The following is a 15,870-nucleotide window of genomic DNA, read 5'->3' on the forward strand; positions in this document are numbered from 1 at the left end:
GAAGTTTCTGCGAGGAGTTGCCGTGAGGTGCAGCGGAGTTCCAGTGACGTGGAAGAGGAAGAGAGGGGAGGGCTCCAGGGAGAGCTCAGAGCAGAAGCAGAAGCGGAGGGGCAGGAGGAGAGAACAGCACAGGAAAGTGTCCAGTGTGTGATGGGGAAGGTGAGGCTGGCAGGCAGGTGGAGGCCAGCGCACGGAGAGCTTCATGGGTCACTGGACACGAAACAACCACTGAAGAGTTTAAGCCGGGAGGCGCATGGTCTGCATGTTTGGAAGGCTCACACTGGCAGCTGCAGGAGGAGATATTGGAGAGAGACAAGTTAGAGGCAGGATGACCTGTTAGGAGATGGTTGTGTAATTCAGAAAGAAAGATCATGAAGGGCCTGAGCTAAAGTACAGTCATTAGCAGTGGGCAGAACTGGGAGGGAACAGTGTACAGAAAGATTCATGAGCAAAACCCGGTGACTGATCTGAGAGGCAGGGAGAGGGAAGAGCCCTGGATAACTCCCAATATCTGGCTTGGGTGCCTGGGAAGTGGGTGTTGATGCCATTCAGGGGTGAGGACCCTGAAGGAAGAGAGAAGATAGTGAGTTTGATGTGAAACATGCTAAACTTGAGGGGTCTGTGGGATGTCCAGGTAGAGAAGGCAAGTACCTTACTACTTAAAGTGTGATCCACAGACCAGAAGCAGCAGCATCACCTAGGAGCTAGCTAGAAATGCAGAATCTCAGGCCCACCCCAGACCTACGGAATCCGAATCTGCATTTCAACAGGATCCCCAGTGCTTTTTAGGCACATTACCATTTGAGAAGGGCTGGTATAGTAGACAGTTGTATATACAAGTCCAGTGCTCAAGGGAGACATCAAGATATAAAATTGGGAATAGTCAGCCCATAGGTGATGGTTAGACCATGACAGTGGATGAGCTACCCAGGAAAGGTGTATGGAGAGGAGAGCAGGGGACCAACAATGGTGGCATGGGAAAGCACTAAGGCAGAAGCAGCAAGAAGGGGCAGCATTAGCACCAGCCACTTCCCCTCCTGCCTAGGACACGTGGGGAGGAACCCTCAGACCTGTAGACAGCGTAGGTGTGGTATTCATTCAGGTAGTCAATGCGGTCCTCCAGCTTGTTGCTGCGATGGCTCTTGTCAATGCTGAGGATAAAGAGGCCGATGTAGGCATCCAGCGAAAATTGGTACATGGGGTCGATGCGACCCATGTCATTGAGCACGAAGAACAGTACTGATGCCCGCTGGGCACATGGACGGTAAGCCTGCAGAGGGGGCAAAGTCAGGGCCACAGAGAGGCATGGCACAGGCCAGGGACTCAGGAAGGAAAGGGGTCTCAAGCCAACACCGTTGGAGCTGTGTCTTGATGGCTGGCAGGGGCTAGGTTGGAGGGCACAGGAGCTCACCTCGCGAGCCAAGTCAATATTGATCTCCGTGGTTTCACTGGTCTCCAGCTGCTCAGTCACCTCAGTGGCGGTCATCTTGGAGGTCTGCAGGGTGTTTACCAGCTGCACATCATCTAGCAGGGAGCCTGTGGCCTCGTTCAGCAGCCTAGAGAGAAACCAACAAGCACGTGGATGGAGGGGTTAGGAGTACTAGGCTGAGGGCAAGGGACTCCTCATCAGCCCCCTTGCGATGCTAGTTGCGCCTGCCAGTGGACCAGTGGGATGGTGGGTGGGTGGAGGCAAGGTCTCACCGAAGGATCTCATCCTCCAGCTCCTTGAGCTTCCTCTTGCCAGCGGCGATATTGATGACTAGCGAATCCTTCTGCTCCTCCAGCTCAGGCCGCTCCTTTCGGACCACAATGCCTAGCAGTTGGGCCTCCAGGCCCTGGGAGCACCAAGACTCATGGTAAGAATCTCACTCTGATGACCTTCACCCTTTTCATCCCTTTACACCTCCCAAGCTCCTCATACCCAGCTGTCCAACACGATCTTAGCCTTTCTCTCCATCCTGCCGAACTCTACAGCCCTTCCTGCTTCAACCTAGTTCAGTTTAGGCATCAGCCTCCACCCACCTGTTCTTTGACAGCAAAGTTGACAATGGTGGTCTTGGCTGAGGTCTCTGGGCTGTAGTGGGGGTTGGAGAGCTTGGTGGTGATGTAGAAACGGAAATTGGTGTTGTATTCCACCTCCTTATCTCCAATGCGCATCAGCAGCCGACCACCTGTACCCACACGAGGGTCAAGGACAAGGACCCCATGTGACTAGGGGCAGGCTGACCCATTCCTCAGCCCAGTGGCAGTGACTCAGCCTGCTTTAAGGGCCCCAGCCCAGGGCTGTCTGAATGGAGAGACAGGTAAGTAGAGGACATAGCCAAAGCGCCAGCCCTTTCCTCCCTAGTGTCCTACTTGGCTGGTCTCTAGGATTTGTCCCACAGTCCAACCTCACAATAAGCCTGGGCCCTGACCAATTCGAGCTACAGATTTGTTGAGCACAGGGTTGAGTGTGGGGTCCAGATATTCCTGCACATTCTGGAGCAGCACTGGGTATCCAAACTGGATGGCCTTTTCTAGGATTCGAAGGTAATCGCTCATCTGCAGGTCGATGATCTGGAGGCCCTAGAAAGCAAGGACAAAATATGGAAGAAACGCTGAGGGATTCAAACAGAAAAATGGCCCCAGGGTAGAACCTCAGCAAGAGACAGGCTTGGGAAGAGATTCTAAGGGGACAACACCAGCCCTCAAGCCTTATACCTGGCTTCCTTCCATGTTCTTAATCCACTTCAGGGCCTGGGCCTGAGGATCAATCATCAGTGCCCACCTGAAGGAGCAAGCATCAGTCAGAAGCCAGGCTCTGCCTTGCCTCGGCCTCATGCTCCCAGCAGCATCCTCACCTGTTGCCACGGGTGACGATGATGCCATTCTCAGTGGAGAAGGCATCCGAGGGCAACCCTTGGATGTTCCAGTCCCGAACTTTGGTAGGATTGGACAGGAAGTTATCGAAGGTGAAGTGAGGTGAGCAAGGAACCTGAAGTTCCCTGATCTGGAGAGGGAAGAGCCCCAAATTTCAGCCTAGAGATCTGAGTCCCGCACCCTTGTCCCTTCCCAATATCTCTTGTTACTCCCAAAAGCCCTGGTCTCAGAGCCCAAGAGCTCACTCATCACGCCTAGGCCCTGCCTCACCTTCCTGATCCAGATCTGGTGGACGATCTCATCCCGGTAGTTGGTCAGGAAGGGTCCCATGTAGGACAAGAAGGCCGCTGCCAGGAGACAGTCGCCCACCAGGTAGCCCAGATCCTCCTCCAGGCCCTAGAGGACAGTAGGGGAGGTGTCAGCCTGCCTAGGCCCCTAGCAATGGGAGCCACTTGGAATGCTTTGAAGGCACTCTCCTCTGGACACTATCTAGATCAAAGAGACTCCTTCCATCTCCTAAATCTTTGTGCCCTGAGCACTGGAACCTGGTTCTAATTACTTTTGAGTTTCCCATCTTTAACAGCAATTCTGTTTACATTCTGGTGATAAGGCCTAACCCTTTTGTGAATCCAGGCGCTCACTGAGGGTAGAGACAAGATGCCCCATGACTGTTTCTCTCAGGTCGGCGGGCTACATGAAGGGTCCTCGTGTGTGCTTTCCAGCCCTACCTAAATATGGAGGAAGATCCTTAATGGTACAAAAAGTCTTTCCTTCCACTCTTCTTACCAAAGGTGAGGAGGGGGAGGGGAAGAACTCCCATCCCCCCTTCTTGGTTGTCCCTACACCCAGGTGTCCCCCCTTTCCCTGACTGTCCTTCAACCTGAAGGGGATGGGAGCTCTTAGAACCGGTGGGCAGGAAGGAAGGAGAGCCAGGCAGAACAAGAGATCTCACCTGTACTGTCTCCTCCCATCGGGCCTTCTCGCCAGCCAGACCAGACACTAACAGCCCAGCTCGCTCCAGCTTCAGCTCCATCTCCTCAGACTTCTTGCGAAGCTCCTCCTTCTGTGCCAGCTTCTCATCATACTGTTTCTTCAGCATCTCCAGTTTCTCAGCCACCTGGGAGGGATCAGAGTGCAGAGATCAAACACAGGGCTTGAGGGCCTGTCTGGTGGCGCAAGCGGTTGAGTGTGTGGCACTCCGCTGCGGCAGCCCGGGGTTTGCGGGTTCGGATCCTGGGTGCCCACCGACGCACAGCGTGTCAAGCCATGCTGTGGCGGCGTCCCATGTACAGTGGAGGAGGATGGGCACAGATGTTGGCTCAGGGCCAATCTTCCTTAGCCAAAAAAAGAGGAAGATTGGCATCGGATATTAGCTCAGGGCTGATCTTCCTTACAAAACAAAACAAAACAAAACAGGGCTTGAGGCCAGATTGTTCTGAGTTCGAATCACCAATCTGCCATTTTGTGGCTGTATGACCTTGGGTAAATTGATCTCTTTGAGCTTCAGTTTCCTCATGAGCAAAATAAGAATAACAACACCTACCCTATAGGGTTATTGTAAGGAGACGACAAGGTAAAATATGTGCGAAAAGATGAGTTCTTTCTCTTCCTTCCACTACTCTTTCCTTGAGCCTGGAAACTACTTGGTAATGAAACTCCAGGCTGAGTAGGAGACAGACCTCGTGTAGCATAATAAACCACACAAGATGTGTTGGCAAGAGAGGATCAGATAGCACAAACATGACTGCCACTCCGTGCCAGAGGCCATACCTAAGGTGGGACTTTGAGAGAGGAAGAAAAAGCTAGAAATGAACTCAGGAGCCGTTGGAGAGAGAAAGAGGGAGTCCATTCAAGAAAAAGGCCCAGATCCAAAGTCCCACACGAGAGACTGAGGACCTGGGAAGAGCTTCTCCTACTAGAGAAGCCTCCCTCAAGTCATCGTCACCCTGTGGGCTCTGTTGAGGTTGGAATATATCACTCAAATCTAAAGTCAAGGACTGACTGAGCCTTTTCCAAGACCCTGTACGTCCCTGACCGGCGAAGAGTAACACGCCGTGTCACCCATCTTTTCATGATGAGGAACAGCGGGCTGGCGTTACACTAAGTTCCTGGCACATAGTATGCACACGATTAATGTTAGTTCCCTTTCCTGCTGCCATCCCCACGGGGAGAGGCAGCCTGCAATAGTGCAGAGTGTTCAGATCCTTGCCCTCCTTTACCAAATGAGCCTCATCCGGCTGCTGTAAGGATAAATGTGGATTGTAGCACAATGCCTAGCATGTAGTAAGCAAGCAGTACCTGGGCCCAACAATTGAGGTTGGCCTCCAAGAACTTGGAAATGGGATAGATAACTCTCCAAGAAATAGTCTTCAAAGCAAAGTGGAAGTTTAAAATGTCACCTTCAAGTGACAGGACAGCTTATATAGGTCAAGCCTTGGTAGTAATCTGTTAGAAGGCATTAACATCTAAAGAAAGATGTCACTCGAAGGGGCGTGGTCAGCTAGGCCACTCAGAGGAAACGCTGGCTGGGGGCCTAAAGGGATAGGGATGCCCTGGCCCCCACCCCCCACCCCGCACACATGGGTTGGGTTTAACCCTGATGGAAGCCATGCAACTGGTGGTCTTGCTGCTGACACCTGTCATCAGGTTCACATGACCGCCTCTCTGCACTGAGCCCACGCTCATCAGCAACATTCTGATTATAATTTGGCTTCCCATAGAGATTTGTCTGAGGGGAGGCAGCCAGCACACTTGATAGTTCTATATTTTACTATTTATTTTGCGTGTGGTGTTATCTTCACTGTTTTTACTTTTTATACAAGAAATGATATGCATGAGATTAAAAACCTAAATAATATAATAAAAGGGGTAAAAAGCAATAGTCCTCTAGCCCAGCTTTTCCACTCCCATTCTCACTCCTCAGTAGCAAATTGTTTTTTAACCATTTCTCTTTTTATTTCTTCTGATAGTTACCTCCATATCTCTGAATATTATGCTTATTCCACTATTTAAAAAAAATATATATATTAATCTGTTTTTAAATTTTTACAGTTTTAGTCTTTTTCATTAAAAATTAACACGAAAAATTTCAAACCTAGGAAAAATAATAATATAACGAATACTTATATACCCATCATCTAGATTTAACAGTTAACGCTTTGCTATATTTATTGCATCTCATTGTTTTTTGCCAAGTATCTTCAAGCAAATTACAAACTCATGAAATTTCAAGGCTAAATACCTCATAATGCATCTCTTCTTAAAAAAGGACATTTTCCTATATAATCCTAACACCATTATCACATTTAACATCTTTATCTTTTTTATAAAATAATTTTTCTTATTTATGTCTTTTTTGAATACTAAATATGTTCACACAAATCAACATTCTAAAGAAACAAAAGCGTATCCAGTGAAGGGTCCATCTTCCTCCCACCCTTGACCCCAGCCCCACCCCCAGCCCAGGAGGGAACCACTGTCACCAGTTTCTAGTGTAGCTTTCTAGACAGAGTCCACACACAGAGTCCATCAATCATAAAGATAATGTAAGCACCGTGAGGGCAGGGCCTTGTTCACTACCGAATTCTTAGACCTAGAATAGTGCCCAGCGCTCAATAAATGTTTCTTGAATGGATGAATATTTTTACAAAGATAAATGGTAACATACAATAACACTGTTCTTTACTATTTTTTACTTGTCTCCAAATCATTCTTGTAGAGCTGTCTCATTCCTTTTAGCAGCTGCGAATAATTTTGTGTATGACTGAACCATAATTTATAGAACAAGTCTCCTACTGATGGACATTTGTCTTTCCAACATTTTCTATTATTAATGATGCTGTAATATCCTCGTACATGCATAAGCACATCTTCATGCTGCTATTTCTTTTTTAATTTTGTTTACTTTGTGAATAAGTAACTTAAAAATTCAACAGGCATAAGAGCATGAAAAGTCTTCCTCCCACCCTGGCTCTCCATTCACCCAGCTCCCTTCTCAAGGTAGCCAATGTGACCTGTTTCTTGAATATCCTTCCAGAAGGATTCTCTACATATAGGAGCATATAGTCATGCACTGCATGATGACACTTCAGTCAACAACAGACTGTGTGTACAACCGTGGTCTCATAAGACTAGTATCATACAGCCTAGGTGTATAGGAGGCTAGACCATCTAGGTTTGTGTAATAAGTACTCTGTGATATTCACACAACAATGCAACTGCCTAACAACGCATTTCTCAGAAAGTGTCTCTGTCATTAAGCGAAACATGACTGTATCCTATACTGCTGTTTCCTGGTTTATCAATTTTAGACAATTTCTATTGACTCTATGGTATGATAGATGAAGATTTGATTCTCTTATACCTCCACGCCACCACCCCTTTCTCTCTACTCCTAATAGTTTCAGTTTCTTCTACTGGTTACCTTTATTACTTTAAATAACATATTAAAACCTTGTTTTATTTTATCTACTACAAAAGCATTGCCCCATCTTTCCCTCAACCCCAACCTACATCCACCTCCCAACTTTTGTGTGTGTGAGGAGATCAGCCCTGTGCCAACATCTGCCAATCCTCCTCTTTTTTTGCTAAGGAAGACTGGCCCTGGGCTAACCTCTGTGCCCATCTTCCTCTACTTTACATGGGACACCGCCACAGCATGTCTTGCCAAGCGGTGCGTCGGGGCACGCCCGGGATCCGAACCAGCAAACCCTGGGCCGCCGCAGTGGAGCTCGCACACTTGACCACTTGCGCCACCGGGCTGGCCCCCACCTCCCAACTTTTTAAGCTTTTATTTTACGTTGTCAAGGTTGATAACATTTCCATTGAGAAGCCACAATCAGTCATCTGTGCTTCGTCTCTAGGTTGATTTTAAGGTCGAACGTCATAAACAGTGTTGATGTTATTATGACCTGGGTTGGTGCCCCGAGTGCCCCGGGCGGCTAGCTGAGCTGTTTGTGGCTGACGCACACTCTGATAGGTCACTGCACGTGCTGAACTGGCTGTTAAATGTTTTCCTATTACCCCTATTATGTGTTTTCTCTTTCAGAAATTCTTATTGGTATTGAGTCTTTTCTATTTCTCATGTTTTCTGGGGTTTTGTATTATATTCCTTGAATCTATCCTCCCACCTTTCTACTGCATGTCATACTTTGATCATTTTAAAATTTTCCAGAATTCTTTCTTTTTCTCTGTTTAGAATTCTTCTCTTATCTTTCTATTTTTGTATTTTGGATGTCATTTCTTCCTTAACCACTCTCCGATTAGAGTACGTTTGCTTTTTAAGTTCTTCTCTGTAACCTGAATTATCTCTGGATTTATTTTTTCCTCTGGGGTCAAGTTTTGTCATAAATTTTTATCTTGTCATTCCCTTGTGTGTTGGAAGACTTCCTCCACGCCTTTACTCACCCCTTCTCCGGGGGAGGTGCATGACTAATCTGATTGGTAAAATTGGGAAGAATAAATTAGGAATGCTTAACTGAGCTCAGGTCTTTTCCTTTTTTTTATTTTATTTTATTATTTTTTTGTGAGGAAGATCAGCCCTGAGCTAACATCCTATGCCAATTCTCTTCTTTTTCCCAAGGAAGATTGGCCCTGGGCTAACATCTGTGCCCATCTCCCTCTACTTTATATGGGACGCTGCCACAGCATGGCTTGACAAGCAGTGCATCGGTGCAAGCCCGGGATCTGAACCTGGAAACCCCGGGCCGCTGAAGCGGAGCAAGCGCACTTAACCCCTATGCCACCGGGCTGGCCCCAGGCCCTTTCCTTTTAGGGGTAAGCACCAGCTCTACTCTGTGCCTCCAGCAGTGCCCAAGACTGGGTAAGTCTGTCTGAATATGGGGTCACTACTAGTGGGGCTGCTCGCCTACAGATGTCAGGCACATCCTCCAACCTAGCCTTTAAAGGTAATATTTTGGCCAAATGCCTTTTTGTTTTATTCCTCAGTTTGCTTAGAACCCAGGCATGGAAGAAGGCTGCTAGTTCTCAGATCCCCTCAAGAGTATTTCTGCAGACCAGAAAACCCACTAAGGAGCTTTTGGTGGGGCTCGGAGTTTCATGGGCAGACTCGGGGTGTAAACAGGTGTTTTGACTTAGGTGATTCGTAGAGGCTTATATTAGGCCTTGTGGGTTTTAACATCTGTGTGGTCGACTTTTAACCTCTGCAGCCTGAGTGCAAGTCTTGAAGCAAACCCTGCGTTATCTTGACCTTGGCAGATGGCTTCAGCTTTGTCCACAGGTGAGTGGCTATTTCTATAGAGGCAGGAATGTTTGAAGCATCAAGGAAACTGGGCTTGGGCAAAGGAAAGATGTGGTCTGCAAGGGTGGCCTTAACTAAGAGGTAACGGGCGGGGATCTCAGGATAAAGGCTTCTGTAGCTACAACACAGAAACGGTCTGATATTGTTGACTAAGTTGAAGTGGGATTAGATCATTTTTAGGCACTAATGGACAGAATATTAGATTTGCTGCTTTTAAACTACAAGGCAGTCAGTTTTGTGTGTACTACAGGTTCTAGCTTTAAATGGTTTCTGCCAGGCCTAGGCAGACAACACCAGATCCGCTATCCCATTATTCAATTTTTCATTCTGAGCAAGGAGGTGATTGTGGTGGGACTAACCTGAAGTCCCTGTGGCTTGTCCACAGGCTTACAGGCTGGTAGTTTTCCATTCTGGCTGAGGTTCCAGGTGGTGCAGTTAGGGCAGGTGGGCACACAGGTATTACCTGTGCCTTAAGGGAACATGCCTGAGCAACTTAGGGGACTCAAAAGGGGAGGAAAATCATGTCTTGAGACACAAATGGCAGAGGACTGTTCCCCACAAGGCCCCGGGAAACAGGCTTCAGCAGCATCAACAGCAGCTTCAGTTCAGGAATCTGCTGAAGGTAATTTTCCAGTTAAAAGAAGTATGGGGACAAGGTGAAAACTTTCCCAAAGAGGCAGTTTTCGTCGGCCTCAGCAACTCTACAGAGAGACAGTAATGTCAGCCACTGTGCTGCTGTGATGCAGAGTGGGGAACGCGAGCTCAAGAGGGAAACTGAAATTAAAAGGACGTACCCAGGATTTCTGTTCGGGATAATGACAACGCTCTGGAACTAGATAGCGTGATGGCTGCACAAGGTGAATGTACTTAATGCCACTGATTTATATACTTTAAAATGGTTACAATGGTAAATTTTATGTGTATTTCACCACAATAACCCCCCCTCCAACACAGAAGATATACATATGTGGATTTCCAGCCCCTCCCAAAACAGTAACTGCTTATTGGTTGGATTATATCTCATATTAATCTATTGATGGAGGTTTCTGCTGGTTTAATTTAAATTCACAGGTCATGGTTTTCAGATAACTGACATTCTAGTGAAGCTAAAACCAAGATTTTCTCCATGTATCCTCACTCCTGAAAATATTACTACGAGTTTCTACTACGGTCTTTGATGCAATAATAACAACTGGTTTCTGGGAACATAATTTTATCTGGAAGTCATGTATGCCTTATTAACTCCTTGAACTGTTTTTTATTTTCAAATGATGCTCATTAGAGACTTGATTTTGAACTAATAGTCTCCGAGGTCCTGCAGGAACAACATCCATTTCCATTGAGTGACAGCCCAGATTATAACTTAAAGAAACTGACTCTACCCAGATACTAAGAACCCCTCAGCTGAGACTGAGCAGAACAAGAATTTGGGGAGGATGGTTTGGGGACTTGAACTTAAGAATGTTGGATTCTATATTTTTAACTCACAAAAGCAAGATAATCTGATTTCAGATTTTAATTTATTTGGACTTTAGTTTACAAAGGATTTTAATATTTGAAATTTAATTTCCCCCTGGGGGTTATATTCAAATTTGTGGAATTTCTGTGATGTTTATTATTGTAGCATTTTAATGTTGTCATTCAATCTCACTCCATAACCTCTGATATACTGTGTTGGACAATGCAACTAGATGTAATTTGGAATGGGAAATAGGAAAGAAAGTGAATTTTCAATCTTGGGTATACAGTTGCCTTGAAATAGATTAAGATTCTATTACGACCATTTCAGAGCCTTCTGAGGCAATTTATAAGCCAGTGGTTCACAACCTTTGCTGCATGTCAAAATCAGGCCTGGGGAAAACATATTTGCAGGGCCCCAAGCAAGTGAGTAATGGTTAAAACTATTTACTCAAGATTTGGATTGATATGCAATATACTTGGTCTCCGGGCCTCTTTCCAGACCTCTGGGCCCTAGTGCTGTACAGGCTTTCCCACCTCTGGTTGGCTCTGACAGGGAAGCTTTCAAGATGCTGACTTCCAGGCTCTACCAGAGATTCTTACTTAGTTGGCTGGGGTGCTCAGCGTCAGCACGGTGCTATCTGCAGGCGGATGGGTGAGCGCCCAGTTCTGAGGTTTTGTTAAAAGGTGCTTTGGCTCTTACACTTCACAGCCTTTTCAGTAATAAAGAGAAATTCTGGTTCCCTGTCTGCCTACTCTCATCAACTAGTTTCTCAAGGTGGGGTGTGGATCCCCCACCAGAGACCTAACATTGGCTGCTCTATAAATGTTCATCCAGTGAACAATGTTGTTGGCAGCTGACCTAGAGGTCTCATTTTTTCACATGTGAAGGAAACAACTGCTAATTGTTTGGCCCAGGATATGATTCATCCAGGAGAAACCTTTGCAAATGGTTGCCACACCTGTGATTATTCACACTTGAAAAAGAGAGTGAAAGAGTGAAGGTTTCATGAGAGGTTGGCAGTTGCAAATGGTAGAAAGGACAGGGCAATGGAGGAGCATGTGCAGACAGAGGCCCACTCGCCCAGCCTGCTTCATTCTGCAGACAGAATCAGAAAAGGCCTCAAGGGCAGCTTCACTTCTGACAGTAAAGATGCCTGCAGCAGGAAAAGGCAGGGATGAACCCTGGTGGCGATGGGGCGTGGAGTCAGGAAACATGGATTCTAGCTCTGTCAGTAACTAGCAAGTCACTTAATCTCACTAAACCTCGGGTTCCCATCCAATCTGAAGAGGATGGACCTGGTCGTTCTCTATAGTTGGCTTTGGTTAAAACATTTTGAGGGGCTGGCCCCCTGGCTTGGCGGTTAAGAGCGCGCGCTCCGCTACTGGCGGCCCGGGTTCGGATGCCCGGCGCGCACCGATGGACCGCTTCTCCAGCCATGCTGAGGCCCCGTCCCACATACAGCAACTAGAAGGATGTGCAACTATGCCATACAACTATCTACTGGGGGCTTTGGGGAGAAAAAGGAGGAGGATTGGCAATAGATGTTAGCTCAGGGCAGGTCTTCCTCAGCAAAAAGAGGAGGATTAACATGGATGTTAGCTCAGGGCTGATCTTCCTCACAAAAAAAAAAAAAAAACATTTTGAAATGGTATGACCAGCTTCAGTTATATAAAAATTGAAAACTTCTTTTTTTTTTGAGGAAGACTGGCCCTGAGCTAACACCTGTCGCCAATCTTCCTCTTTTTTCCTTTTTTCTCCCCAAAGCCCCAGTACATAGTTGTATATCCCAGTTGTAGGTCCTACTAGTTTTTTTATATGGGATGCCGCCTCAGCATGGCTTGATGAGCGGTGAGTAGGTCCATGCCCAGGATCCGAACCCCAGGCCGCCAAAGTGGAACACACAAACTTAACTACTACACCAATGGGCGGCCCCAAAAACTTCTATATAGTTAAAGACAGCATCAACAAAGTTAGAGGACAAGTGAAGATCAAAAAATTGGAAACAATGAATATGTCCATCGAAAAGGGAAATGGTTAAATAAATGATGGGATAGCAATACAGTGGAATACCATGCAGCGGTAAAAAGAAAGCAGAAACTCTTTAAACACTGATATAGAATAACCTTCAATATATAGGTAAGATAGGAAGGTGCAAAACAGTGTGTATAATGTAAAAAAACACTTATATAAGCATAGAACCACCCCCCTCAATGGAAAAACAAGAATTTGTAATATTGATTGCTTTCAAGGGAGGGCAGCTGAGTGGCTGGAGAGCAGAAGATGGGAGGGCAAGTTCTTACTGGATACTCTTTTGCACCTTTTGAATTTCAAACCATGTGAATGTATTACCTGTTAAATCAATGATAGAGAAATTAAGTGATAGACTGGAAGGATTTTGAACTCTTTTGATAACAGCACTTCACATTCTACCTGGTTTGAGAGTTATTTGTGCATACATCTTATAGCAAATCACCTTTTGGGTTGTCTAGCCTGCTCATAATAAGTGGCCCCTCTACCTCTATGAGGACCGCTTCCTCCCCTCAAGCACTAGCTCAGATGCCCTCACATTCCTCCTGGCCCACAGCAGCAATGTGACACTCTTGCCCCATCCCCCAGACAAAGATGGATTTGCCACACAGATGTCATCTGTTAATATCTCAGGACCCATCTCCAAAGGCCATGACAGAGATGGCCACCTCCCAATCAGTCTTTGGAAAGGCTCCCCAGGGACAGTGCCCTCTGTGCCTTTGTAACCCTCTGCAATTGGCTTAGCTGTCTGAGCCAGAAGCAGCCCGTCTAAACAGGGCATAGAGTGGGAGGTAGACAGAACTGTAAGGGAGAGGCGAGTAGAATTAGAGGAGGAAAAATAACAGTAATGAAGTGTCCTTGAAATCAGGGAGAGAGGCCACCCTGAAAAAGAAGGTTGTGAGGCTCACCTCCCGCAGCTTCTCCTGGGCCTCAGCCAGTGCTGCTTGTTTCTCCTGAAGCTGGGCCAATGCAGCGTTCATTCGGATGCGCTTGGGCTCCACAACCCGATACAGCCGCCCGTACAGCTGCAGGGAGACAGCCACCCACCCACTCATCCACCCACTCACCCGCGGTGATCCATCCTTCCCACCTGGGTCTTCCGTTCCTCCAGCTTTTTCCTGTGTGCATCGCCCTCTTCCCAGGCCTGCCTCCATGCTTCCCACCCCACCCCCACCACTGCTTACCTCCATAGCCCGTACCCACATGCAGAGGGACTTGGCAGCACTCGAGACCCGGCCGATGATGTCAGGCTGGAAGTCAGGCTGAGCACAGTAGGCCCCTATCTTCTTCAACACCTTATCTGAGATATTGTCTTTATCAAAGTTGATCAGTGACTTGATGAAGTTCTGTTCTCCTGTGGGATGAAAGTTGGGGGACTCAGCCAGAGGGCCTAACGCCACCCTCCTTGTCCAGGTTTCACCTCCAATGCTTAGGCATGGCCACATTTTTCCTGGGCTCAGTTCGCAAGGCCAGAATATCTGACCTCATCTTGAGTTCCTTCTGCTGACCTTGCTCCCTTCTCTAGAACCTCGAAGCCCCCAGGGCCCTCCACAATCTTCCTAGCCTCATCTCCCATCACTCACCTTGAATACTCTCAGCCCAACCACCCCAACATCATTCTTTCTATCTGCTTTGCACTCTCCTCTGGGGTAGGGGTCGCCACACTACGGCTTGCAGGTTACATTCTACCAAGGGGACTCAAAGCACAGAAAACCACAAGAGTGAAAGAGAAAGACTCTTGTTTTTCACTTTCTGACTCTTGCCCTTTTTGGGGGCCCAAAGGCATTCCTGTCCTTGGATTCTGCGATACATTCCTACACCTTCACGGCAATTTCCCCCCTTTCTTTTTGGCTTAAATTAAGACGAGTTGTTTTCTGTTACTCACAACCAAAGAATCTTAACTGATATTTATGTCTTCTCTTTCCTCGTAGGCTCTATGCTGTTGAGGGGCTGTACAATGCCTCGTTCATCTCTGTCTCTCTAAGTGCCTGGTGCACAGCAGATGATTAATAAATGTTGGGAGCATTGACATTAATTCTCTTTTGGTTCTGTAGCTTACCTAGCTGCCTCTTGGCCTCTGCCCAAGTGGGCTCGTTGCCTCGGAGAATCATGACTGCTTGCATCACTATCTCTACTTGGGTGGGGGGCCGTCCATAAGACTTGATCTCGCCTATATCCTTCTTGTTTAGGGACTCCAGGGCCTGGGAAAAGGGATTAACTTAGGGAGCATGGCCAGAGTCAATTCAGGTGGCAGGACAGGTCCTTCATGGAGACAGGACCCAGCTGAGGCACCCCATCTTCTTCCCACTTCCCCAGGGACTTTGAGGACAAAGAAAGCCGGCCCCATTCCTTCCCTGGACCCTCCTGTCCCGATACCCGCATAGCTTCTTCCAGGGCTGGCAATGCCTCTTCTAGATCCTTCTGGGCATTGTCAGCGAGTGCCTGGCACTTGACTTCCTCAATTGCAATCTTCTCACTATTGGCTGTGACGGCCTAGGGATGAAAAGAGAACGAGAGTTTTGTCTTGGCCTTGGGCAAAGGTGGGGTGACAGTGTTGGTGGTAACGATGAGAGATGAAGCTAAAGAAAATGTGAGGAGTGGAACGTGCATCCCCTGACACAGTAACTGATAGAGACCAGGAAGCCTCTGCCCAGTGGGCACTGGTAGTAGGGGGGCTGGAAGGGCAGGACCAGTGTGGAGCCCCTCACCTTCTGCTGCTCATCTGCTTCCCGCTTCTGTTGCACAATGATGACTAGGTACTCCTCACACTGTTTCTGGAACTCAGCAACCTTTTTTTTGGCATCCTCCAGCTCCAAAGACATCACTTCCACCTTTTCCCTAGTTTCATCGATCTTAAACAATCCTGTTCGCAGTTTATTGGCCTGGTCCAGCAGCTCCTGTCGCTTCTCTCCCAGCAACCTGAAAGACAGAGGAGGATAAGAGGCTTGGAGAGGCTGGGCTCCCAGAGAGGAGACTGGCCTATATAGTCTCCCTTCCCAGTGTGTCTCTAGTCCCTGTCTTCCTTTCTGTTGCCACCACTGCCACCACTCTAGTCAGATTTTTATCATTTCCTGCCTGCATCACTGCCAACAACTTCTCAACTGGTCTTCCTGCTTCCAGACTCTCCTCTTTCTGATTTATTCTACACACCAGCGTCAAAACCAGCTTGCTAGATACTGTTTCATCACACCACTTTCCTACTTAAGAATCTTCCACTCTTCCCCACTATGCAGCAGGCAGGGGGCTGCAGTGAACCAGAAAA

At 47.3% G+C, this 15,870-nt stretch overlaps 1 protein-coding gene across 1 annotated transcript in view; it reads right to left on the bottom strand.

Moving 5' to 3' along the window:
* The window catches only part of DNAH2 (dynein axonemal heavy chain 2), a 96,487-nt gene that overhangs the window by 12,071 nt on the left and 68,546 nt on the right, over window positions 1-15,870 (bottom strand). The window contains exons 61-74 of the mRNA XM_058559803.1: window positions 15,317-15,527; window positions 14,985-15,101; window positions 14,668-14,809; window positions 13,793-13,962; window positions 13,517-13,633; window positions 3,812-3,976; window positions 3,130-3,255; window positions 2,841-2,989; window positions 2,701-2,767; window positions 2,415-2,565; window positions 2,023-2,171; window positions 1,702-1,835; window positions 1,412-1,556; window positions 1,071-1,270 (exon numbers count right to left, since the gene is read on the bottom strand). Of these exons, the coding sequence (XP_058415786.1) occupies window positions 1,071-1,270; window positions 1,412-1,556; window positions 1,702-1,835; window positions 2,023-2,171; window positions 2,415-2,565; window positions 2,701-2,767; window positions 2,841-2,989; window positions 3,130-3,255; window positions 3,812-3,976; window positions 13,517-13,633; window positions 13,793-13,962; window positions 14,668-14,809; window positions 14,985-15,101; window positions 15,317-15,527 (2,043 nt within the window). The remainder of the gene's footprint in view (window positions 1-1,070; window positions 1,271-1,411; window positions 1,557-1,701; window positions 1,836-2,022; window positions 2,172-2,414; window positions 2,566-2,700; window positions 2,768-2,840; window positions 2,990-3,129; window positions 3,256-3,811; window positions 3,977-13,516; window positions 13,634-13,792; window positions 13,963-14,667; window positions 14,810-14,984; window positions 15,102-15,316; window positions 15,528-15,870) is intronic.

This window comes from Diceros bicornis, chromosome 18 (assembly GCF_020826845.1).
Source record: "Diceros bicornis minor isolate mBicDic1 chromosome 18, mDicBic1.mat.cur, whole genome shotgun sequence".
NCBI lineage: Eukaryota > Metazoa > Chordata > Mammalia > Perissodactyla > Rhinocerotidae > Diceros > Diceros bicornis.